Below are 26,804 nucleotides of genomic sequence, written 5' to 3'. Positions count from 1 at the left end.
ATTGGCCTGAAGTATACTTGCATTTCAACAATAAACCCCTTGTGATCTGCAATTCCCAGAACTCCAGGGAAGCAGGATGTACTGTCAGCTAGGTAGTGACTAGAATGCTGTAGTGTTTTCTCACAAAAGAGAAAACTCTCCTTCTGAAGACTTGCAAAATACAAGTGTTGTATTTGTCCAAATCTGCCTTTTTGGCATTCATGCGAAGGATATTTGTGGAGAATATTCTTTCCTTTTGGGAAGCGAAGAAGGTATTTTACACAGGAGGTCTAGTTGCTGGCGGCTGTTAGACATTGATTTGAGTCTTAGTTTTGAAGTTATTTGTGTAGAGATGACTAGCTGCTGCATCCCTAACTCTTGATTACCTGGGGATAAAATTTATTTTGTCATTACATGTCCATGATACTCTTTGCAGTGTGTTTACCACCTCTAGATCATTTCTTTCTTAAAATTTGAGTCTCTTACTGTATACTGAAAATATTATTTCCATGCCTTCAAAAGGTTTTATGAAATTGTGCTTATATGAGTGTTGTTGCGTTTCAGTGGATTTGATAATTTAAGCAATTTTAATGCCACAAGTTACCCTCCCTGTTTTCAAGCTGTCTAAGAAGAAAAATGTGTCTTCATTAGGTGAAGCTATTTTAGTATTTCTTGTATTGTTTGTTAACAGTAAGCAAAAGAAGAACATCCTATACAGAGCAAATGCTGTATATAGTAATTTTTTTTACCATATTCAGTTCCACTTTTACGGGCTGTAGATAGCTGTAGCATAGAACTACTTCTAATTTCTGTGTTTTTCTCATGAAGGTAAATACCCACTTTAGATAAATATCAGCATAGATAGACAGTAACTGGGAATTGTAACATATCTGCCTTACTGAAGTTTGAAGGAAATGCTGTTTGTGTGTCTTCTCAGAAGAGAACCTCTGTAAGAAGTCTTAGTTTGAAGATAATGCTGAAGTTCTGTGGAAATTGGGAGCCTGTGTTGTTCACAGTGAGCTAGAAATGATGTAGCAAGGAAGATGGGACTAGGGAGAGTTGGAGAGTTCTGGTTTAGTGATGAGCAATTGTCCTGGGTTCAGCAGTAGCAGTCATTTCTCTCCTTCTTGGTAGCTGGTGCAGTGCTGTGTTTTGACTTTCAGCTCGGGAACAGAGCTGATAACAAGAATGTTTTGGTTTGGCCAAGGACTTTGTGAGCCTCATGCTCTGCCAGGGAGGAGGGGAAGCCGGGAGGAAGCAGAGACAGGACACCTGGCCCAAGCTAGCCAAAGAGGTATTTCATACCACAGCACGTCATGCCCAGGATGTAACTGGGAGTTAGCCAGAAGGGCTGGGAGACTGCAGGGTTGGAGGAAGTATGGGTCAGAGCTTGGTTGGGCTTGGGGGGCGAGTTATCGGTCAGCTGGTGGTGAAATGTTGTATTCTCTTCCCTTGTTATTTTCTTTATCATTGTTATTATTGGTGGTAGCAGTAGTGATTTGTGTTATACCTTAGTTACTAAACTGTTCTTATCTCAACCCGTGGGAGTTGCATTCTTTTCGATTCTCCTCTCCATCCCTCCGGGAGTAGGGGGAGGAAAATAAGGGGGGGAGTGAGTGAACGAGTTACCTGACTGGGTTTAAACCACGACAGCAATTCACACAGACGTCTAGAAAGTGGTGGCAGGAGAAACTTGAGCTGGTGAGGACAGTTGCCTGTATTAACCTAACTCTGGATCCTTTGTAGGTGTGTGCTGAGTTAGTCTGCATCTGACCCCAGATAAATTTTATGTTACTCCAAAATGTGAGAATTCCTCTTCATATCTGTGGGAAACTGAGCACGTACTTTGAATGTGACAATTTATTGTATTTATAAGCATACAGAACTTGGGCAGTTTATCGGTGCTGGAACTCCAGGAGAGTGCTTCCTGCTGAGCACACTGGGTAAATATTAGCAGACCTTGATTAAAATATAATTTGAGTAATTTAGATTTTTGCCATAAGTCCTGTGTGAGCTATTCATAATGATTTCTGGGCCAGGGGACTTAGGTATTTCTGATATTTCTTATTCTATTTTCAAATTGATCAGCATCTCCATCCCACTTACTGCACATGCTTACCTAAAAGGCATAGGTAGAGAGCCCATGACCTTCACAAGGCTTAAGGCCAGAGAATGGCTCATGCTTGGCATCATAGGTGGAGAGCACTGTCTGCACATACATGCTTAAGCGAGCCCTGCCATGAGCCTGGGAGGAGGAGCCCTGCACGCTGGCAAAAGTAATCAAGTGACCTTTTCACAACTAAGTACACTTCCATGGAGCTGCTCCCACTGTATTAGCTACTTGATTCTTACAGTAAGGGTAGCTGCAATCACACAGATAAAATACCCTGAAATATTCTTATTCTGGCCACCTTCCTCCAAACGGGAATACAGAAAGGGGAGGGAACTGCAGTGGTGGTAGTTTATGTAGCCTTATGCATTCACAGACTCATAGAAAACTCTAGTCTGGAAGGGACCTCTGAGGTTATCTCATCTAACCTTTCGCTGAGAGAAGAGACATAGATTAGGGTCTGCTTCCCTGTCCAGCTGTCTGGAGTATTTATAGCAAAAAACGTTTCCAGCACTTGTCTGGGAGCCTTGCTGTAATCAGTTGTTGCCATGATGGAGTTGAATTGGCTTTCCTTTAACTAAAGAAGGAATGTACCCTGAAAGAACTCTTGCCTTGGGCTCCCTGTGCTGTCACCATGCACCCTTCTGATCATAGTGCCATGACCTTCTCTGTAACTATCATTTGAGTGTTAGGATAATTTTCTCAGTTAAAACTTGATCTGATTACCAGATGTCATAATGTTTCAGCAAGAGCTGTGTTTCCTGTAAGTGCTTAAATGTGCTTTCCATACTGCCACATCCTTTGGAATTGCTAAATCATAAAAACAACCCATCCAAAGCTCTTCTCAAAGCAAAGGGAGAGATCAGCACAAAAGCACCTTATTTAAAAAGGAAGAAAGCGATTGGAAGGTGACAGCTGGAATTCCAGTGCTTAATCTGTGTAATTAATACTGTTCTAAGGAGCAGAAGAAGCAGGCTGGACTTGAGGTAGTTTTAGGAGTTAATTAGCCAGGTCTTTTTGAATATTAAGAATGCCTTTGAAGGATAAAGTTTTGAAAACTAGTTCAGGGCTTTCAAACAGCATATATTAAGGCAGAAACTTTCTTTTTACACATCCTCAAGTTGCAGACAGAATCATTCTCCCTAACTGCGCCATTTCTCTCCATCAGATGTATAATCATACGTCCTCCTCAGTGTCTGATCTTCATAAGGCTTTATTAACTTACAAGCAGTACAGTGGTAATTGAACTGGAAATAATATTTTGCAGGTGTTTTTTTACACGTTCTCAATTGCAAATATGAAAGCCAGTTGCTCTTCAGTTAGACACTGAGCTTCTTTTCAGGCTGGATACTGTAATATATTACCACTACTGAAAACTGGAACCTGCATATTTCAAGGCACAAGGTAGCCACTTGTAAGAAATTATGAAACTGTATAAGCATTTACCAAGAAATAAGACTTAACCACACTGAAAATTGGGCCATATCTCTTAAAACATATAGAGAGTATCTGCTTGTTCCCACCATATTTTAGGTGCTTTTATGCTTTATTTTGTGAACTTTGTTTTGCTCTCACTTTCACAGCAATAAGAGGGCTGTGGTGGTGTACTTGCATATATGGGCAGAATGTGGAGGATATACGTTACTTTTACTCATTATTTGTTAGTTTTGATGTGTACTTAGCACTTAGAATTTCTCACTTGTGAGCTGTTTTAAACAGCTGTTTTAACAGCAGAGTGCATCTTGCTGTAAAACTAAATAAATTCTTTATTCATGTAATAGATTACCTGTGAATTTGGAAAGCAAAACAACCTTCAATTATCTATCAACAATAACTATTATGAAGCAAGATATACTTAAAATAAGACTTTGAATGGTAATGCAGCTCTTGTGGGATCTCTAGACGTTCTATTTAGAGTGTTGTACACTTCAGCATTGTGTTAAAGAAGTATGAGTTTATCATTCAGTCTTTCCACAGATGTCTTCTACAATTAGTATTAGAGATATCAAAGTGGAGGTGTGAAGTAGTAGCAGAAGTGTTTTCTAAGTAGTGAACTATATGTGTAATTGTGTGTGTATATATAGCTGTGTATGCTGCATCTAAAATGATATGGACTGTTTATTTTTTATTCACACTCAGTGATTAGGAATTCCCAAGTTTTCTGGGTTCAACTGGGCAGTGCTTGTTTCATGTAGATTTATATATTGCCCAAATGTCACAAACAAATCATGAAGATTTCACTCTGTGTATATGTATTGAAGATACTTAAATGCTGTACCGTTTCTATAGGATTCAAATATCCACAAGGCATTCTTTACAAGTCATTATTTAAGTAAATTTGGCCATTCTGCATGCAGCTTCCCAAACTTCAAGTTTAGAAAAAGTTAACATGCTTCTAAACCTTTTGCTGAAGAGTCAGAAAGTGGCAGTGCTTCAGAGGAGGATGAAGGTGTAAGTTGTGTGTCAAATTTTACCTCTGATCATTGGTGAATTATTTACAAGTATAGCACTGATTCCCTCATACTCAGTACTTGCTGTCTTTAAAAAGACATTGTTCCAGAAACTCTAGAAATGTATAAAGAGTGTCCAGAAGTAAAATGCTCTGCTTCTAAGACCAGGAGCCTATTGGGGTTCCTAGGTAGAGGACAGAAATATCTAAGGAAATAGTAGCAAACATTATATTCATTCATTCACATGGTTGTGAATTTTATGGTAACCCAAAAGACAAAAAGCCTAGTAATGGAGCACATCGTTTCTCTTTTTGGTTGTAGTTTAGTTCTACTATTTAGGATTTTTGAATGCTTTTTCTTTTGTTACTTGTACCTCTAAATCATAGAGGGTGACGGTGATCCTTGTCATGTTTGTCAGTGTGCACTTGCCCTGATTCTAGCAGTTTTCCAAAGGAATTATGAAGAAATCTTTCATGTCATGTTATACATAGGAGTACCTCAGATAATATTTGAATGTAGCAGACAAATCTGAGTAAAATGTTCCATGAGCAAGACTGATATATTTGAGAACATACTTTAGACAACCTGTCTATGGTGCAAATTACAGATGTGAGAGGTAAAACACTTTAAAAGTAAATGTCAAAACATTCTATCTTTCAAAAAATAGCATGTCTTTTTATCATTCACTTCATCTTGGTGCTCTAGAATGGGAACATGCAGGGCTTAAAACTGATTTTTGCTGTGCAGAAAGGGAGACTGAAAATTGTGTCTCTGTATGTACAGGTACGGTTGTATCTATAAAGACACACATTCATGTATGTAAATTCTGTGCTGGCACAAGCATTTCATGAACCTGTAAAATATCTATTGACTCTAAGCAGACATTAGCTCAGAAGTGACTCTGAATGCAGAAACAAACCAAAATGTCAAATACTTTGTGATTGAGAACTGATATGTAATTTCAGTTTGTTTATACACTTTCAGCTTATCTGCCATGTAAATTTTCCTGTTAGGATAATCCATGGTGCCTGCTAGTTGTAGTGTAAATTTTCCTGCTATGATAATCCATGGTGCCTGTTCGTTGTAGTGTCACTCCCCATTTGTCTGATTGTCATGCTTTGAAGAAAATGTTTCACTTAGAAAATAATTGTAGTTATTTCTTTAGATATTGGTTTCATTTGTCTTTATTCCTCATTTTATATTGAAAAAGAGGGTCTTGCTGCTACTGCTGTTTTTTGCTGTTGAATTTATTGAACAGGAATGTTCAGTATGTATACTTTTTCTAAACATTAACTGTACCATTTTCATTCCTTATGATATTAATGTAGTAGTAGTAGCATATGCTGAAGTAAAAATGCAGCTTATTTCTATATAATCCATAGATCCTGTTGCCAGAACAGCCTTAGGTTACCAGCAAGCTGTCTTCTCACATTGCACTAAGACAGTGTGTATGTATTAATGGAGTTTTTAAGTGTAAGGTGACCAGTTTAACCACTTCACCTTCCAGATCTTGTTTTGCTTTGTTTTTTAAGTAGTTACATCACTTAGATCACATCATTTCAGCTGAGGGTAGGAGACAAAAGTGTGAATACTGTGGCTAAAAGTACGTATATTAGTTTCACACAGCAGTGGATATATGTAGTCATAAGTGCTTTAAGACTGAAGTGACGGTGACTTCATCATTATACCTGGTCTAGAACTTTGTCTTTGGAATAAGACATGGAAGAGAAAAGGGAAGTTCTCCATATTCCACAAGTTTGTTCACTTAGGCAGGCATAAAGATAGTGGCAATACTTCAGGTTGCTGGCCAAGGAAATAGTATTCAAGTTACAGCAGGTTTCTGTAATCAGTCCTCTGTGCTCTGCCACCAAGCAGTAGCCAGTTCAAGTTGCTGTATTGCTGATTTTAGATTTTCTTACCTGGGCATTCTCCCAGCTACTAATGAAAAGACCAAATGATCCGCTGACGTTTTCCACAAAACAAAAACAAACCCCAAGAAAACATCTTTGCAAACTTCTTTATTTTGCTGAGTTCAATTTTATTTGGCTACACAGTGGGCAAGATAGTTGTATCTTCTAGTTGTAGTATTTATCTTCTAACTTTGGTTTCATCTGTTTTATGAAAACAGACTTTTATATCCTCAGACAAATATAAAGTACTGTTAGGTGTATTAAATGTGTGCTGAGCTTGCAAGTCTTACAGCACAAAGCGGGCAGTCATCATCTTGTGGCAGACCTGTCACTCTGAAATAGTGTTCATTAAGAGGTAATATTTATCAGCAATGTAGAGATCATTGCTTGGTCTAATAGTTGTGAATTAGTATTAATTTTAAACATGTGTTTTTCATTTCTTGATCTTTAAATAATATTTAATTTCCAAATGCATTTGGTCTAAGTAACCATTCAGGTCTACTGAATCAAACCCCCTGCGCCAAGCCCTAAAGACAGGGTTTTAGCAGATGATAGTGACCCTTTCATTGATTAGGTTGGGTTTTTTTCCTACAATGGGCTTCCAGGTGACAAGTGAGGATCATGCAGTTGCTTTAAAACAGTGAGATTGTGCTGAGAAGGGGTGCTACTGGGGAAACAGTGTTTTATTTAGACATAATACAAGTCGCTTCTCTTCACCTTTTACCGCCTTTAAAAGCAGTAAGAATCATCACTCTCATATATCTGAGCCCCTCAGAAAGTGAGCATAAAAGCAATGAGGTATTTATTTTTCCAGCAGTCAGAAAACTACACGCTTTTAAAGTAAGAAAATGCTTTTATCATTAAAATCATTTTGTTCTATTTCACACAGCTGTCATTTAATTAGTGACCTTTCTTGAATCAGTTTTTACTTATTTGTAAGGATGTCAGAGCAGGTGTGCTTCTGTTCTTTTCAATGAAAAGCAACTCAAACTAGCATATTGGGGAGGCTGCAGAATTGATAAGATGGTGACCATTTTCATTTCTGGTCGTATAATTCGTAATACAAATAAATTCATAATCCAAATTACAGTAGATTTTAGGCACTCTTTGAGGCTGTTGAGTTTGGAAGTGATTTCCATACAGATAAAGCTCTGGCAGGTTTGTGATGTGTTATTTTACTCTAACAGAATTCATATTACACAAAGGGCAACAAGTTGCCTTTAAGACAGTGTTGATTTTTGAAGTACAACCTCCGGGTTAGTAAATTGAAATACATTAGTTGGAATTTTTTCATGCAACTTCAAATATAGTCTGAGTCTTTAAATAATTACTTTAAAGTAAAGTATGAGTGTGCTGATAATGAAATGCACATTACAGTCCTGAAATAAAGTAAGTATTTCAGGCTTTTGGGGAGAGAAATGAAAAAGAGAAATAAGAATGTGATGAGAGAGCGCCATGGTGATTTGGCTGTTCCATTGGACAGTGCCTGCTTCTTGCTTTCAGCAGGAATGTGGTGGTATAGTCAAGGTGACTCACCACAGACAGCGTAACTTTCACATCCCCTCACTGCATTACATACAAATGAAAATAGACATCAATGTGGTATTTATGTTTTATAGAACTAAGTACTTAAAGACATCCTAATCCCTGGCAACATTCAAGGCCGGGTTGGACAGAGCCTTAGGGCAACATTGTCTAGAGTGAGGTGTCCCTGCCCATGGTAGGGAGTTAGGACTAAATGATCTTATGGTCCTTTCCAACCCAAACCATTCTATGATTCTAATAGACTTATGTTGAAAGCACTGCTGTGCACTAGTCATGGTATGATGACACTGTCTCTGCAAATGTTTCTCATGCTGAGGTTTAGTGTTGGGATACTGACATTTGCAGCCTTTGCAGTGTGTGCTATTTATTGGCCAATATTTGTGATACTTGACATTCTTGCTAAGGACTGTCAGGTATAATCTATCATGAAACGATCGTTTGCACTATACTTGGGGAGTGACTAAAGCCTTTCTGCAGGGACACACATCCTTGGGAAGATGATATTCAGAGTTTAAAATTATCCGTGCCTAGAGAATTGAAATTACTAGGAAAATCCATATTTTAGACCAGAGTAGGACATGTTGTGTTACCAAATTAGAAAATTTAACTGCAGGTGGAATGCTAGCAATTTAAAATTAGCCATGGAGCTCAGCACAGCAAAGCTCTGATGTGATTCATGCGTGACAGGTATTTTCTATTCAGCTATAGTAAACCCACTTTAATTATTCTAAAGATCTTCAGACAAAAATGTTCAGAAGGCTTTAATTGCATCAACCACATACCTACCGATACCCTTCTGATCTGCTGAATCTAGGCAGAGAAAAGCTATGGACTTTAGGGACTGATGCAAAGATTTTTAGGTCAAATGAGGCTTTTGTTTTTCAGGAACAAGGACAAGGAGTTCATTTAGTTCCCTTTACAGAAGAGGAATAGTTATGGATTCTGCTGCAGGTGGATTGAATACAATGGCTGCAAAAGAATTTTCATTCTCTTTCTAAATCAGATATTTAGGATAAACACATGCCCTTTATTTTCCTTTTGAAGAAAGAGGTGCACAATTCACATAGAACAGAGTTAAAGCCTTGGCTTTGTTGTGTTATTTGCCTGATGACATTAGGAAATATATTCTTCTCATCTTAAGAAGAGTTGTGGACTAATTGCATGGTCATGATTGAATAAAACTATTTTGTTCTTGTGATGAAATAATGAGATAAGAACTGTCTGTTACAAGTTTTGTAGAATGCTCTAGATTGGTCAGTTTATCACCTGCTAGGACACGCTTGTAACGTCATGCCTGACCATCAGGACTGGATTACACAGTTTTCAGTATGATTCAAATACTTATATTAATTTGAATGTTATTATTTTATTTACTCTGATACCATGATTCAGAGAGAAAATTATTACTTTATGGGATTATCATCTTTCTGCTGTAATTAACCACGTAAAGGAATGAGTTCTAAATTACATTTTCAATTACTTATGACTAAAATTATCGCGAAATAAAAAAATTGGCTTTGTCCTATGGAAAGTTTCTTTGCTTTATCAGTGTGTTGTAGTAGAGCTTTAGATTAGGGTAACTGGCATTTTAAATTAGATGTCAAATGTAATTTGCTATTAGAAATATAAAATGTATGCCTGTAGTCTGAAGAAGAAAAAAGCCTCTTCAGCATCATCTAATAGTGATATATTTTTAAAATCAGCTTTCTACCAATTAAATAATGTCTGGCAGAACAGAAGTGTGTGTGCATGTGTTGGGGGTGGTGTATATATATATGTACACACAACCCTACTTGAGTTATGTATGTATCTACGTTCATATACATCCAGCGCTGTATATATAGAAATCTGCAATTTGGTCACAGATTGTCTGGAAAAAGTAGATTCCATTGTTTAATATGGAACTAAATTAAACTGTTAACTGCTTTTGAATGTGACATTCCTATTCTGTTGGTTGTTGACATCTCAGGCTGATAGGAGGTGTGTGAGTTGCTGTGGTTCATAAACAGCATGTGTGGTTCTGGATAAACTGTGGCCGTACAGAACAGCGGCCTTAGCACAACTGAGGGGGGTGGTCAGGAGCAAAAGAGGAGCAATTGTGGATGGGAATTGAAATATAATGAGGAAATTGCAGGGAATGTGTCTGGGGACTACATTGTAGGTAGTATTTAGTGTTAGCTGCAGTTATTCAAAGTTTCCTTGGCAGTCTTCAAAATGAAGAATTTTATCCTCTAGATTGAGATCAAAATGAAGCTTCTAGTGGAAAAGGAATTCAGGTTTTTTTTTCCCCTCATCACGTACAGAAATAATGGATCTTAGCCTTTAACCTTGAAGTAGGGTTTTTCCTAGGAAATAAAAATAGGAAAGTGCTACAAGGTAAACAATTAAATTAAAATTTTTGGACCAGTCTAATGAAAAAGTTCTATGGAATGTTAATCTAAAGGGAAATTTTGTCTGTGTAGTTAATTTAAAGCCATAACAGCATATTTTTTAGCATCATTTATCATTATCACTTCTATTTACTGCGTGGAAGACAGCAATTACATCAGCTCCACAAATGCCACCATCTGTTACATTTTGTTACAACTTAGGCATTTAAAATTGCAGACAGCAACTCTCCTGGGGGATGGGAGGGAAGGTGGGAGTGGGATAAGCGCAAAGTTTGAAGCTCTTCAGGGCTGGGCTTATGGTTATCATGGTTTAAGAGCTGTAAGGTGAGTCCTTTCCCAGCCAAAATGGCAGTACCTAGCCTCTTAATGCTCTGTCCCCGGTCTGTATCCCTGTGAGATGAACAGGGTGGATTAAGCATTGCTCTCCTGATCAGCTGCCAAAATGTACAAAACATATCACAACTTATTTCCTGCTCAGTTTCCAATAGTCTTGCCATGAACTATGAGCAATTTTAAGTCAAAGCACATAAAGATTTATAGGTGGAAACAGAAAAGGTCTTATCAAAGGGTTTCAAAGCATCTTTCATATGACGTTGCTTGTCCATACTCTTAGGAGTTTTCATGAATCTGTGCAGAACACCTTCTGCAGGAAAGCTTGGATTTCCTGCCTGAAGTTATTAACATATGAATTCTGTATTTTTACATTTAAAAATCATCTGTAACAGTGTGTACTTGAAAGGAGCTTGCAGGCAAAACATCATCCAGCTCTTATGGTTGACATAAACTTCAACCTTAATCAAAGCGCAAATTCAAGGTAGAGAAGATGGAAATATGCTGCAAACCAAAAAATTTTTTGTAATTAATATAGATTAATATCTGTGTAGGAAGAGAGTTTAGAGGTAAAATAGTGGGATTTTGGAAATGAAAAGAAAATGGCTGCTTTTCCTTTTCAGTAAATATGAAGTTTTTTTTAAAGCTCGTATATTAGCTTTTTTAAGTTTATCCAGTCCTTCTATAAGTTGAATGTTTAATATTTACCCTTTAAAAAGGGGAAATACTAGCCAAGCAAGTTATTTTGAGCAAGTTACTTCTTGATGACAGAATTATGCCTGTGCATTGCTATTAGGTAGCAAAGATTACTGCGTTCTCTTAAAATACTTACATTCCTTATGTTTTTTTTTCTCTGTTCACTCTGTCCTATGTATTTTCCCTTTTTTTTATCCCTTTGGTATGCGTTGCCACTTCCCATCTTTATATTTTACTGGTTTTCAGTACTTACACAGATAGTATAAGAAGCTGTATTAAAAACATATTAAAAATTGTTTAGTTTGGAGAAGAGAAGGCTCAAGGGGGACCTTATCGCTCTTTACAACGACCTGAAAGGAAGATGGAGGCAGGAAGGGGCTGGTCTCTTCTCCAAAGTAACAAGCGATAGGACAAGAGGAAAGGGCCTCAAGCTGTGTCAGAGGAGCTTTAGATTGGATATTAGAAACTATTTTTTCCTGCAGAGTATAGTCAGGCATTGGAACAGGCTGCCCAGGGCAGTGGTGGAGTCACTGTCCCTGGAAGAGCTCACATACTGTGTAGACGAGGCCCTCAGTGACATGGGTTAGTGGTGGCCTTAGCAGTACTGGCGAATGGTTGGACTTGATGATCTTAAAGGTCTTTTCCAACTTGGTTCAGTCTATGATTCAACTGATTATAAATCTTACAACTGATGTTGTTTTCCTAGGAACTTGGGTTACCATCCAAATTCCTAGGATTTCAGCATTACTAAAACAAGGGTCTGTGACTGTAGAAAGCCTCAAATATCATTGCTCTTACAGGTTCACTGTGTGTTTGAGTTTCCATGTGTTTTTATATTCCTCACTAAAATTCCCAAGTACTTTGTTGTTAGTTCTATTTCACATATTCAGTGCAACCTACATTCTGGTTGTGTCCTCGTGTCATTCACTTTTAATGTCTCTCACAGAAATGCACACACACAGAGCCCCATTGCTTCTGCATATACTTTGAAGAGGAAAAATTAACTTAAACCAGCTTCTATATATAATGCTGATTTTCCCTGTATAGCAGCTTGATAGAGGTATACACCCATTATATCAACACTATATCAAACCTATCTGTATTAGGCAGCTGTTAATAAATACGAATTCAACTCGTGGAGGTGTCCTAGAGGAAAGCTTTCCAGGTCCAGTAATTATCTTACATTTTGTAGATTCATGAACAAATAAATTGCGTTGGAGACTGAGGAATTCAAAGAGAAAAGTAGCAGGAACTTCACTGCCAAAATGACCACATGTACAGATATAGAAAGTGTTGTCTTTCTTCTGAGATCTGTCATGACACAGGCATTGAAATTTACTTCTGTATTCTTCGGGAGTGAAACTGTGTTCTTTTCAAAAGCTCACCTCCATCAGCCTCTCCTCTCTAAAACATGTCTAATGGGGTTTGTCTCCTTAATCATAACTACCATAGAGGATACAGTAACACCAATCTTTATAATATATATATGTTTTCTGTAGCAATTCTTAAAGGAATACTTGATTAGTATGCAAATATGTTCAGATTACCAGCCTCCAACATTTCCTGTTGGGAGTTTGTTGATTGGTGTTTTGTTATATGAGCTTTCACAGGAATTTCTTCCCCAGATTCTTTTTGTGTTTCAATTTAGTGCTCAATGCGTCACTGAAATGACATAATCCAGTTCAGAATGTTTGGGGGCAGGAGGAGGAAGTTTTAAGGGACATTCTTGGGACTAGGTCAAATGCATGTAAGTCAAAAAAACTACCTAAAAAAAAAACCCAAACAATGGATTTTTAAACTAGCTTTCATGTTGTTTTTCCTGCTTTTATTGTAAGCCCTAAGTGAAGAAGAAAGGCATTGACACATTGTGAAATAAATTAATTTGGCTATTCTTTTTTGGTGCACGTACTGGTAGGTTTTTTATCATTACTATGGCTGCTTTTAAAGCTTCCTTCTTCCACTTTCTTTAATAGCCAGATGGTATCTCAAAATACTTCTTCAGCTTGACAAAGCAGAATGGGAAGATAGAGAAGGGAGGGGTCTAAAGGCAAAAGAGAATTAATTACTTCCTGCAAGTCCCAAGTTCCTCGTGTACCACTTAAGACATTCAGCACTTTTCAGCGTGCCTTTAAAGTTTTATGTTAAAAATAGCAAAGAAATAGATTTCACAGATAAGAATGGCATCATTGCAGAACCCAGAAGTCATCTAAAGTTAGAATGAAGGACAACACAAAGAAGCTTTCACCTTTAAATGGGTCTGTGTTCTGCAATTCACTTAATAGTAATGATGTGTACAAATCAAGAACTATATACAGATCAAGAATGGATTAAATGCACAATTCAAATGTGTGGAGATTGTCATAGAAATCAACGAAGCCCTTTGCCAATGTCAGAAGCATGCTGTTAAAAATAAAACTACATTTGGGTGAAATACATGCTGATAGGGCAAAAATGCTGAGGGAGTTAGAATCGCAATAAGGAAAGAGGAACTATCTTTCATTTTCACTCAGCTTTTCTGCAGATGTAAAGATCTCCAAAATCTATTGTCAACTGCTGTACAGAAGAGTTAAATGACAGAACATAAATCAAACTGTGCTTTATAGAAGTTTGTGTTTTGTATTGATCAGTTGGAGATTTTGCTGTGGCTTTTGGTCAAGCAATTAACATTCCTCAACCACTTACATACTAGTACCTGCAATCAGGGGAGGTTTCTCAGCTGTTTTGGTCTCTCTCCCTGAAACATGGCACAGAGCAGAGCATGCATCTCTCTTCCATGTGATGTGTGCTGCTGAAATGCTCAGGGTAAAACAAACAGGTTCGGCAAGGTCATGGTAGTGAGACCCTCTAAATCCTGTTTCAGGTTTATACAATTAAAGGATTTCAGAGCAACACCTGCCAGGATTTCTTTATTACACCACTGGAACTGCCTTTGGAGCTTACTTTGGCTCTTAAATATTCTGCTGTAATCTTTTACTTGGTGCTAGACAGAATGCTCCCCTGGCTGAACTCTTTGTGTGTAATAATAACTTTGTGTTAAGGAAAGGGAATGTATGTACATTGGACAGATACAGTCTTAGTTGCTTTGAAGTATAAATATCATGAATCTACAAAATATGAGTTGAACACGGTCAGATAGGCTCTTCATTGAGAGCGGGCTTAGTCACTGGAATGGGCTCCCTAAGGCAGCTGTCATGGCATCAAGCTGCTCACAGTTCAAGGGGCATCTGGTTAATGCTCCTGGTCATATGGGTTAGTTTTAGGTAGTCCTGCAAGAGCAGGGAGTTGGGCTTGATGATCCTTATCGGTCTCTTCCAACTTGAGAGAGTCTACGATTTTACATATAAATAGATTGTCAGTGGCTTGTACTTGGTTTTAAGGGCATTTCTGCTGGCACAGAGAGCTCTGGCGTGGGGGGGGGGGGGGAATAAATGAAAAACTCAGTGCACATGCTGTGCAGTTTGTGTCTCTCCATTATTTACACCGCTGTCAGCTCTAATGTTCCTTCCCTGCAGACATGACCTGAAAGCAAGAAATTTACCTAAAAATCATTTACAGCATATCATTTCTGAAATTAGCTTCTCTAGGAAACTGTACAAAGCACGTTATTGCAACAACTTTGGCTTGATGTGCCTTGGTGAATAGGCAACTTGATCTTGAAAGTGGTGTTGTCTTTAAGTAAGCATTATTATTGCAACCAGGTCACCGGGTTAAAATTCTTCCTTACATTTTCCTATTTTAGGTTTCCTTGACAGTGTTTGAAGCCAAAGCTTTTTGAAGGTTTTGAAGGTGAAGCTTGAGGGTTTCTGTCTATTTTATCTAATTAGAGCGTAGCACTGTAAAAGGTCCACAGATGTTAATAAAGGTCCCCTTTTTGCTTGTAACCTTGTTACTGGCATTCTGAAACATGCTTTTTTGCTCTAAGTTTTCTTAAAAATTAGTTGCTCACCCAAAGGAAATGCCTCAAACAAGGGATTCTGCATGATGCCTTCCTTATATATGTAAAATCATTTTATTTTGTCTGACTTATCATCTAAGTTTACTTTGTAATTCCTAAGGGTTATCAGATGATCATTAAATCTTGATTTTCTGTCAGGAAGAATTAATAATCTTGACTTCTGAGTGAATTTAGAAGCAATAGGGGATTGGAGTCAAATATTTGAATACCATTTCAGTGTTAAATCAGTTATTCATGTTTCAACTTAGGCTGACTGGTGGAGAAAAAAATAAATTCAATTCATAAATCCTTCTTTGCATTTTAATTTCTTAAGACTTCTTTTTCCTCTCAGCTGGGTTATAAATGTACGTGGTTGCAGGTGGGGGTTGCTGCTTGTCTTACACAAGTTCTAGTAAAGAATTTATGTAGCCATATCTATAGATCACATAGTACTATCTTAAAAGTTAAGAATAAGTTAGGTAGAATAAAATAAGAATTGGTTTCTGGGTAAGCTAGTCAACTGTATTTTAAAGGAAAGCTAAAGGACAGACTTTCACATTGTAATATTACATTGCAAGAAACTGCCACTTCACTTTAGAGCCTGTGTTTCTGGTTATTCCCTATGATTGAATTTACTTTCAATGGCAATGTTAGTTATATTTTCACTCCTCAGCTGCTGTCACGGGATGTCTGAAAGAAAAATCAATTGAGCTGCAAACACTCGAGAGATTTGTGTAGCCTGGGTCATGTTTTACCTATGTGTGTCTGAGGAATCAGTGAATGTAGAGCTGTATTGTACCCACACCTTATATTCCTGTGTAATGACATGTCAGATGTATATTCCTCCACCACATAGCATGGCTTTATATTTACAAGATATGGGAGGTAGTTTTATTCTCTTTCTTTATTCTTCTTTATTTAAGTTGTGTGTGCTGCTGCACATCATTTAATGTCTTATCTGAAGCCATATGAAAGTGTTTTCCTGAGTTGTACTTCCCGTGAATCAGCTTCCTTTACTTGTTTTTCCTAGTGTGATGGATTTCTGATCAGTTTTCCCACATCCCATGTGTTTATCCCATATATATATGTATATATTTGTATACATATACACATAATATACAGTGCATACATTGTAAATGTACATGTATATTGCATATTATGTATGGGTTTATAGCTTTAGTCTTGGAGGCTTTGCAGTATTTTAAACCCATATGTCATCCCATCTGTCTTTTTGAAGTAAATAAAATTACTTGCCTATATTTTGTTCTTCCTTCTGTATTTAGGGTGAACTTGAGGATACAATATTCAGTTCTCAATGATCCCAGGTTTTGGAAATCTGACTCATTGTTTCTGAAGCTCAGCTTCAAAAAGCCATGAGCTACAAGCAAATGCATATTTGCAATTGAATCTGGACAAGTATTTTGAATTCTAGCTCTAATGCCAGTGGACATAAATCCTTTTTGGGATAACAAGCAGGTTTACTAGAAGCGACAGGAAAATACTTACTTAGAAAGTTTAAACCACTCTGGTTTACCATCATGAAAGTTTAGGTAGCTGATTTTGCTTTCCTGTTGATAATGCATGGTCTTTCTATATAAAATAATCTTGATCGTTTCTAGAAAAAAGCTATTTTTAGTAATGATTTACTAGTTTGGAGACTTTTTTCCTATTATGTCTTCCAGACAAAGAGCACAAAATCTCATCAGACAGATATTGTTTCTGTGGGAGTAGGAGGATTTGATGCACTTTCACATGGAGTGGGTTTGTTTCTGTTCCAGACAGGACTCATGAGGGTTTTGTCTTCAGCACCCCTGTATTATAATCCACCTTGTGGGCATATAAAATGACAGAATATTACTTTTTTGCACCTTTTGATAACTCCTTTAGTCCTGTTCAGACCATAACTCTACTTTTCGGTTTTTGGTGGTGACTGAACATTTATCCCACAGCTCAAAGCAGAAACAGGTTTAGACCAAATAATTTGCTATTTCCTCCAAGTTGCCCTATGATTAAAAATAAAAAAAATAAAAAAAAAATGGCTTAGCACATGTCATATATTTAGAATAAAGCGAAGCTGAAGTTGCTTGTGTTTCATGTTTTCACACCATGAACACTGGAAAGACATCTGTCAGTCACTCCTGTCCTTACAGATAGTCTTTGTTTTAATAAGGCCACAAAAAGTAACAAAACAAAGAAAAAGCCACCAAAAAACCTCCACCACACCAAAACCCCACAGAGATATCAGAAATCTATTTTCTCTTTATATTTCACAGAGCACTCAGTGTTGTATTTTTATTTTTCCTTTAGTTTCTTTTAACTTCTGAATTTCTGTTTCCCGTGCTGACTCTCTTGTCAGTTGTCTGTCATTTTTCCTGTGGTACACAACATTCCGAAATCTCAGTGACATCCCAAGAATTTGTCAAAGCTTGCTTTTCTTCTTGGTATATTCTTATTCTTTACTGTTATAGAACAGCTTCTGTCAGTATTGTGTTTCTTTGGTGAAATCACATCAGAAATTTAGGCGTAATCAATTTAAGGCAAGATAACTAAGTGTTCTCAATCTTCCACTTCCCCTCTGCCCCACTCCATTATCCTTGCACAACTCCTGTCTGGGCTTTCACCTGAAAGTGATGGGAGATAACCTTGAGATCTTATGATTTATTTACTTCTCCATAATCCAAGGAGGCTGTTGACGCCATCACAGTGCTGACTGCAGTCTCTTTGGCTGTATCTGTAACATGGGCAGATGTTTGATGGCATTTTAGAGTCTTGGTCCACGTGTTCACTGCATCTGCATCCTGATGCATAGTGTTCCTCAGGGCACATTGAAAGAAAACCCAGACACACAAGCCAGAGGTGACCTGGTTTATTCTCTACTGGGTACCTCAAATAAAATGAGTAGGGTACCTCGGTGAGGAATGCATCTGCTCCACAAGCAGGATGTGGCCAGCACAGGCACTGTGGATGCAGAATTGTAAAACGCTGTGGAGTAAACACAGCCAAAACCATGGAATCCTGCACCATATCCATTGGAGAGCTTCTTGGAGCTTGCGTTACGGGGTCAGTCATACCTAACTACAGCTATTGTAGTTATGAATGTTATGAATAGTATTATACATCTCTTAAATTCTGTGCCATTACTACTAGTCTTGTGCACTCAGGAATTATCAGGCAGCTAGCCTGGATCCTAGTTTTACCCTATCTTATCACTGAGTCCTCAGGAAGTGGTGAAGATCCCCTATCTATAACTTCAGTTTATTTTTTTCAATATATGCTTTAACCTGTGGATATATGTTAACTATTTTAAGAATGAAGCTAAATAATAGATGTTTATTTGATTGTTAATTATGTACAATTATTGATGAAGTCTCACTGAAGAATTTTGACTTAAGCTTTTAACAGATTAGAAATGATAAATTGACAAAACTCCTTTCCTATGTGGAAACTATCATTGAAATCAAAGCCTTGCATTTTGAACTGCTGAGATTATGGATGTAAATACTAATGACAAGCCAAAAATAACTAATATTAACACTTATTATTTCTGAATCCTTGATATGTGCTTGCCAAGAATCAGGGAGTTGATAGGGTGAGAGAAATGTTTGGAAGGGCTTTTGGAAATAATCTAGTACAGCCTATGGCTGGGAGCAGGATTATCCACACAGTGGATGGAGTCAGCTGTGACTTGTCAAACCGAGTCCTGAAATCCTGCCTGACCTCCTGGGTAACCCATTCTAGTGCTGCCCTGAATTTCCAGCACAGAGGGTTTTTTCCTAACATCAAAGCTACAGTTTTCACTCCTGTTTCTTGTTTTACCTTCTGCCATGACCAAGAAGCCTTTGACTCAGGTTTTGTGATTCACCTTCAGGCAACTGAAGGTTGCTGTTAGATTCCTTCTCTTCACAAAAACAAGCCCAACTCCTTCAACCTTTTTGTAGTTCATGCAAACAGTCATCTTCTAGGTCATCTGAAAGAAAAAGCAAGACAAAACTTATTAAGAAACTGAATTTTCTTCCTTTTGTAAGGAAGAAATATAGAGGCTGTGTGATATTAGTTAATTTTGGGGGTAGTACTTAAAGTAAATTTTGTGAAGGGATGGGGTTGATAATGTAGGAATCAATGATTTTAGTGTACTATTTGAATATGGTAAATATTAGTATTATAGATATATATAAAATCTATAAACCTAAATTCTGTAGGATAAGACTTAATGTTTAGTTACATCAGTTGTCAGTTACAGGTGAGGAGATCTTTAACTGCATAAAGCCAGACTGGATGTGATGAAGCCATTTTCAGTGTGAGAGAAAGAAAGGCAGTTTACTGCTGGCTGAACTGCCACGAATAGACCCAGAGTATCTAGGGGCCAAGTGGTTCTCTTAAATGCTGACTCGATTTGATCTTAGATTTTTCAAAGATACTTAGTAAGATTTTCAGCACCACTTAGATGTCCAGGGAAGGTTTCTGCTAGACATTGTATAGTATAGAACTAGCCCAATCTTGTCGTGGTTTGACTCATTCAAGGATGTTAAGTCACAGTACCCTGTGGTTACTGATGGGCCTTAAACTAGATCCTCTAAAAGCTATTATGCACAAATGTGAAGGTTGCCTTTCCTTTCTGGGGCTGCTCCAAGGCATAATTACTGATGATGATATAAAGATTGATCTCCACGTAATAGTCCAGTGTGACATTTCCCCCGTCTGTGTGGGGTAGGTGAAGGCTGCTCTATTGCTGCTGTGTTCTGTGCCCATCCTTTCCCTCTCCTCCTTATGTTGCAGCCAGCATCTATATGCTCAGACTGTTGAGATTTCAGATGGCAAATACTTTTGTTGTTCTGTTTTGATTCAGTATGGACCCAAATATCTCCCCACTGCTGTTATTTTATATACCTACGAGCTGTAATATGTACAGAACTCAACTTGTTCCTGCTAGTTGTCTCTCCACTTATTCACCTTTCCTTACTGGAGTGGCTGGATCATGTTGCTAAATAGCTTAGGTGAAATTAGATAGTAGATGTAGATTCTGCTGCTCTGCAAGTTAGCTATGAAGTTAACTAATGTTTTATTTACAAAAGTATGAATGCTGTGCATTTAAGAGACTTCCAAATGCAATATTGCAAGGAAATGGGCTTGGTGTGATATAAATGATTTTTCTCTGATAAATAGGTATGAAGATGCTGCCTTTTTTTAATTATTTGGTATTTTTTGGGAACCCAGGGGGGTTGGGGTGACACAATTGAATATGCAAAACAGTCTTTCTAAGGCTTATATCTATCACCAGTCTTATCAGTCAGGCCTTGGCAAACCGCACGCTAAAATCCGGTTACGTGTCCTCATTCCCACATCAAAATGATGAAGCCCTCATGGCTACTGTTGCTTTGGTTTGGTTTTTTTTTGTGAAGATTCTGAAACTTTCTGTCACATGTCATTATTGTTCTCTAAGGAGATGGATGTTTAGCAGCAGATTTAACCTTTTGTACTTCCTCTTATGAAGCAGAAATAAAATTATAGAAATAAAATACTTTGGAAAAATACAGTGTAATTTAATTGCAGACAAACTCAGAAGCATCTGAGAAGAAGCTCAAGTTAACGTAATCTGTAAATATACATACATATTTTGCAATAAGACATTGAAGGATGCTGTTAACTCCTTCGTTGAAGCTGAGAGATCTAATGAAGGCAAACGAGGATGACACTAAGATTCTCAGTAGTTATTGCACAAAACACTGTTGTTATATCAGCTGTCTTGTGTGCAGAGGCTACAGGGGGAAGTTTTTTAAGACCTGTATTTTTTAATTCATATTTCAGATAGCAAATGTTTTGAACTGCCCTACTATGAGAATGTTCCTAAAGAAGAATTAAATTTGAAAACTGGTTTGAAAGTTATTTGCTTGTAGTGTCTTTAAACTGCAAAAGCATCATTGTTTTCCTATGCTAATTGGTGTTCAAAGGATTACATGTGAACAACAATATAGACAGTAAACGTTCTTACTGGGTTGCTCTAAAGCTTATGAATTGCCAGATATCATACAGGTAGTCATTACCTATGTTGTGAATAAAACCCAGCAGTCTTGGAGTAGCAGCTATTTAGATTGACTACTATAGCATTTTTTTCCAGTGAGACTTTGCAGACATAATCTCTTGTTTCTCTAAGTGATAAACTGTGTTTATGTGCACATACATAAACATATAAACTTATTTTAGCGCATACAGTGCATTTTTATTTAACATTCAGAAAGCCCCTTCTGCGAACCGTCTTGTCATTATATCTGTGATAACGTAGAACATCAGTCACATCACACAGCTGTAGCTGAACATCCACTGATCACAGTGCATAGTGACCTTTTAGTTTGCTCATTAAGCTTAAGTTAGTAGACCTTTCAGCCTGTTGCAGATTTGTTTTTAAGGCCACCTGCTGTATTTTTCCTGTTTAAACTCTTGAATCATTACCTATTTTAAGGTTCTACTGTGCCCTGAAGGTACGGTGACATTTACTAATCCTTCCTACTGGACTTGCCAGACATTATGGCTGTCTCACACTGTGCCGGACTTGGAAGTGCATAAGGCTTGTTGTTGAACTGTAACAAACCAAACACAATAAATCAAATTGCAGTTAGCACTTTTGACTCTCTTTTTACTGTTCATGCATCTGTGTCTTTCAAAGAGCATTTGAATGCATTCTTGTCAACAACTTTAAAAAGGCATATAAAAACTCTTTGCATACTTCAGAGTTTCTGTTTCTCATTTTTTCCCCTTCTGTATTATAGATATCATTTTCAGCCCTTTGCAAGCATGCTGGTTTATGAAATAATAATTTGCCTTAAACTGCAGTCAGTAGCACGCTTGAAATCTAAGTGGTAAAATTTGCATACTTTATAAAAAAAAATCTCTATAACAAATTCTGTATTAAAGCTTTTGAAAGTTTTTCATGTACAGTTTGCTTCTCTGTTACTGCTGAGTAGGATATTCCAAAATCACAGATGTAAACTTCATAGAAGTAAAAGAAAACATTTTTCAAAGTTCCCATCCTCATGAAAAATAGACTGTAGAGATGCCCTTCTCTGCCCAAAGCCTGGCTAGCTTGCAGGTGAAATTGTTGAGCTGAAATGCAGCCTCTCTTTTATTTACTACTGGTTTTCTTGCCATTTTCTGATAAAATATTGGGCTGGAAAATTGGAGACTTGCTAATTGATTTTTTTCCATTCATTATAAACAGTTGATGAAGTAGTTTAAAAGCCCTGTGTCATTTGTTCTCTGAGTGTACATCATTGATTCCTTGAGTATCTAGTGCAGGAGAAGTACTTGGACATCAACAAGAATTGTCATCAGTGATCAGCAAAGTCTCCATCCTGTTTTGTACAAAGTGCTGTGTAGAACATCTAGTTAAAGAAAATACAAACAAAAAGGGTACCGTATCCTTTGATCAAAAGTTGAATTCAGCAAAACAGGCTTTGCATTGTGTGCTCTGAAATGCGATTCACTCTGCTTCTGGTGGACAATGGGTAAGCTCTTTGTGATTTCATTGCTTTGACTTTAAAAGTAAGCAGGATTAATTGGCTTTAGAAGTCTTTGACTTTAGGAGTTACAAGGAAATACAAGGAAGAGGTGGGTGGTAGTTAAAAGGTCGCAGTGCCTAGTGAATCACAAGTAGGTGTAAACTGTTAACACACTGACTTGGTTATTTGTGAAGATGAAACTAGTTCAAGCGTAAAAGAATATTCCCTGAGATGAAATTGCAGGAGCTTGTAGTTAAAACCGTTTACATACAGCAAAACATAATTCTAAAGGACATTGCCAGCTTCGGGGCAAACAATATCTGATGGGTTAATGTTATTTTAGTGGCATTAAGGATGTATTTTCCTAATCATTTCACCTGGCAGCAAAATGTAAGTTCCTGCTCTCTCCCACCCCAGACAGAGGCTCCCAACTTCCTTTTCTTCCACCTAAATTCCTAATTTCTTTCTTTGTGTGGAAAAGCTAATTTTAGTGGAAAAGCTAATTTTAGTGTGGGACAGTAAACTACATTTCTGAAAGGGAAAACAGGTGGATAGAAAAGTAATGTTTATTTTGTGGCACAAAGCATTCTTTTCAAGTCTCTATGTGACGGTGAAAAGTTGACCTGACAACCCTCATTCTTATTAGCAAATCAAGTCCTCTATGTTCCGAAGATGCTTAAGGCCAAGGTTTGTCCCTGAATGACTTGCTTTTCTGCACTCTCAGCAGTGACCTGTTCTGAGCCTCTTCTGCTACCTTATCCACAGCCGAGCCACCCTTGCCCTGTCCTTCCCTTCTGTCCCTTCAGTCTGGAGAAGGGTAAAGAGCAGAATTTAAATTCCACAATCTTCCTGAGCATCTTTGTATAAGGTGTCATTACTGGTTCCCATCCAGCCCAAGAGAATGTGAGTGTGTTTCTTCAAGCTTTACATTCAAACATGTTGCATGTGCTGAACAGAAGGATAGGCTTGATCCCACTGCATCAGGATAGAGACTCAGCGACTGTTTCCTTTTCTCTGAGATATGGAGAGACATGGGGAATGGTGTGATGTTTACCTAATGCTGTGGTAACAATTTTACCAATCAAAATTGTTAGAGGAACAGCTGTATAGCCATGGTTTGAAAAGACTGAAAGCACAATCAGGTAAAAAGGAGGCTGATTCATCCACAACTTCAAGGAAAACCAGGTGCATGAGTAGAGTGGGCTCAGTGTGGAGAGGAAGTTGATGGAGGACTCCAAAAGATTTGAAGAGTCTGTGTAATAGTTATGTCTTATATTCTGTGGTGAAAAAGGCTGAGAATGGGAGAGGAGGTTGAAATTAACAGGAAAAGGAATTAAGCTTACCTTGTCATTCTTACTAAGGAATTAAGGGAAAATAGTTGAGATACTTTGTTTTTCCTTCTGTCTTCATCACTGTTGGAACCAAGAGAGTTCAGTCATGGGAAATTATGTTCTCCTGTAATGTAATCAGGTGGGGGAACATATAACCAGTCCTTGTATGTTGTGCTTCAGATTCTTGCTGGTAGAGGCCTAAATGACAAAAGCATCTAGTGACTCTTTATTAGCTAAACAAAAAGATGAGACACAGGATTCCTTATGATTGTATTTGTTCCCTAGAATTTGTGGTTTCTGGTTTGTGCAAGAGTTGAGAAAGTATGGGTGATTTTTCTGTTCCCGCTCAGAATAGATCTGCTCAGTAGTTCTCAGTTCCCGTGTTCATAGTTGGTATATGCAGCTCATTTTCAACTGTCAGTGCAGAAACTGGAGTATGGTGTCAGTGTTATCGTAAAGAGAGTTTTTACGTAGTGCAAGTTTAGCATGTCAGGGAAGAGTAACTGATAGATAATGTCTTAAGGAAATTAATAACTGACAAAAGAGGTCTGAGAACACAGGAGGATTGTGAGCAATTGATATGAAGTAGTGTAACTTTCAGAAACAAAGGAGTAACCAAGGGAGACTTAAAAGCATAGAACAGCAGTTCTGGCTGCTCAGTGGAGCTGGAATTCTTCAGGGAACAGGAGGGCAGTAAAGCTGCAGGGAAGGCAGGCTGCAGGGCACAAGTCAGCAAACAGGTAGGTGTCCATAAACAGCAGTCCTGTATTACCTTAATTAAGATTAGGAAACTAGATAAACTTGGTTAACTCCAAAAGGACAGAGAGGAATCTGTTTATACAGCATCTCCAGGAGAAAAGACTACAGACTGTTGCCAGAAATGTTTTGGATGAGTATGTTATTTAAAACAAAAAGGTCATGCCTGAAGTTATGAAGGAAACACTAATTTTCTGTTATAGTCAGCACGTTACTATCATTTTGCTCTGATAGCATTCATGTGCATAAGAATGTTTTTATTCATATTCTGAATGTTAGCATTCGTATTTGGATATAGTTATTTTGGAATCGAAAGGATAGTTAAAAATTCATGGGAAAATGCTTCTTGTTTAACTCATCCATCTATTACCTACCTCTGGACACTGGTGGAAGTTAATTTGAACTCAAGGTGCTTAAAAAGCAGCATATAGATATTTAACAAAATATTCTTAAGAATGTTTAGGCAATATTAAGGTGGTATCCAGTACCTGAGAAAGCCAATGGCAGTAACTGTTAACCTTGGCACTTCTTGCACTGGAGCTCCTTTTCCGGTAACTAATTTCATCGGAGTTTATAGCTTTGGTATTAAGAGGCTGAAAGATGCCAGCTTTCTGGTTTTGACATTTGCCCAGAGAGTGCACCACTTGTGGGTTGTGATAAGCTTACAATCCTGTTGTACGCATCTGTTAACTGGTGACCTTGAGAGCATTTTTGGTAGGAATAGTGGGATGAAGAAGTCTCTGTCAGAAGAGCTTCACTTCGTTTTAATTCTAGAGCTTTTATTTTCTTTTAAAATAAAGTAAAACTGTTATTTAAAACTTCTGGAATTTGCACTGAGGGCTTGCTACATATTTTTGTTACTCATAGAATGTGTTCTTTAGTGTCTATCAAGCCAGACATGGTCTTGCTTTTAATACAGATGATAACATTTTTTAAAGGCCTCTTCATAATGCTTAACACAGGATATCAGCACTGTCACAGCTCATTGCTTAGTAAAGGAAGGTCTTGTAGTTATGCATCTGGGAAAGGTAGAAAAGCTTGCCCTCAGAAAGAAGTTATCATGCGTGTATAGCTATTTTGCTTCTGCAACAGTTGTGTCCACATTTATGTAATTGCATATTTTTGTCTAAGCAGAGATTCATTTAGGTAGTCACACTCAAATGGAAATAATACTTTAGTGTATGGTCTTAAAAAGCCCTAGAGTTTTAAAACTCTTTTTAGAAAGCAGACAATAATAGCACACCTGAACATCCTTTTCCCCTTAACTTAGCCTTTGCAAAAGGGCTGTTAAGGCAGTCCTAAATACTCACGGGTTCTTAGGATTCACCTGAAGAAGGGATGCATGTACTATAATCTCATGTTACTCCTGCCCCTCTTCTTCTGAGGTGTTTGCTATTACATCAGAAGGAGCTGCATTGGTGGGGAAGGGATGTCATAGTAGGTTTTGCAAGCAAAATAGATCAGGATTATAGACTCATCAGGTGTTCATTTTGGTGTTCCACTAATCTGAGAGAGTGGTTACTGAAACAGCAGAGGTGACACTCCTCAGATTCAAGTATTAATAAATAGAAGCTGGTTTGAGCTCTTTAATACAAACTTGTTGCCTTCTCACAGCAGTAACTGCTTCTGTATTTCAGTTCTTTATATGAACACAAACGGTCAAATTCTGCTTTATGCAAGCACAGAGGTCTCACCTTGAATCATAATGGAGTTGTCTGTGCTCAGCCGAGAAAGATATTAGACTCCTACATTCCTAAAAGGTGTTATATCTTACCTCACAGTCTGCCATGTGTATTCTCCATTACTTTCTTGTATGAATTCTTTTACTAAGCAGAAGTTTCACATTCACATAACCCACATATGCCTTTGTTGCAAGTAAT

At 37.6% G+C, this 26,804-nt stretch overlaps 1 protein-coding gene across 2 annotated transcripts in view; it reads left to right on the top strand.

Moving 5' to 3' along the window:
* The window catches only part of DIAPH2 (diaphanous related formin 2), a 235,640-nt gene that overhangs the window by 192,426 nt on the left and 16,410 nt on the right, over positions 1 to 26,804 (top strand). The window contains exon 28 of one of the 2 annotated variants that reach the window (XM_062627442.1): positions 15,150 to 15,283. The exons of the other annotated variant lie outside the window; for it this stretch is intronic. Coding sequence (XP_062483426.1) covers positions 15,150 to 15,169 — 20 coding nt within the window. The 3' untranslated portion in view covers positions 15,170 to 15,283. Of the gene's footprint in view, positions 1 to 15,149; positions 15,284 to 26,804 lie in introns of those variants that run through there. 2 annotated transcript variants of the gene reach the window in all.

The sequence above is a fragment of the Pezoporus occidentalis genome, unplaced genomic scaffold, assembly GCF_034315485.1.
Source record: "Pezoporus occidentalis ecotype Australia unplaced genomic scaffold, CSIRO_AGI_Poc_V1 ctg30, whole genome shotgun sequence".
Classification (NCBI taxonomy): domain Eukaryota; kingdom Metazoa; phylum Chordata; class Aves; order Psittaciformes; family Psittacidae; genus Pezoporus; species Pezoporus occidentalis.
This window is presented reverse-complemented; position numbering and strand designations above follow the sequence as displayed.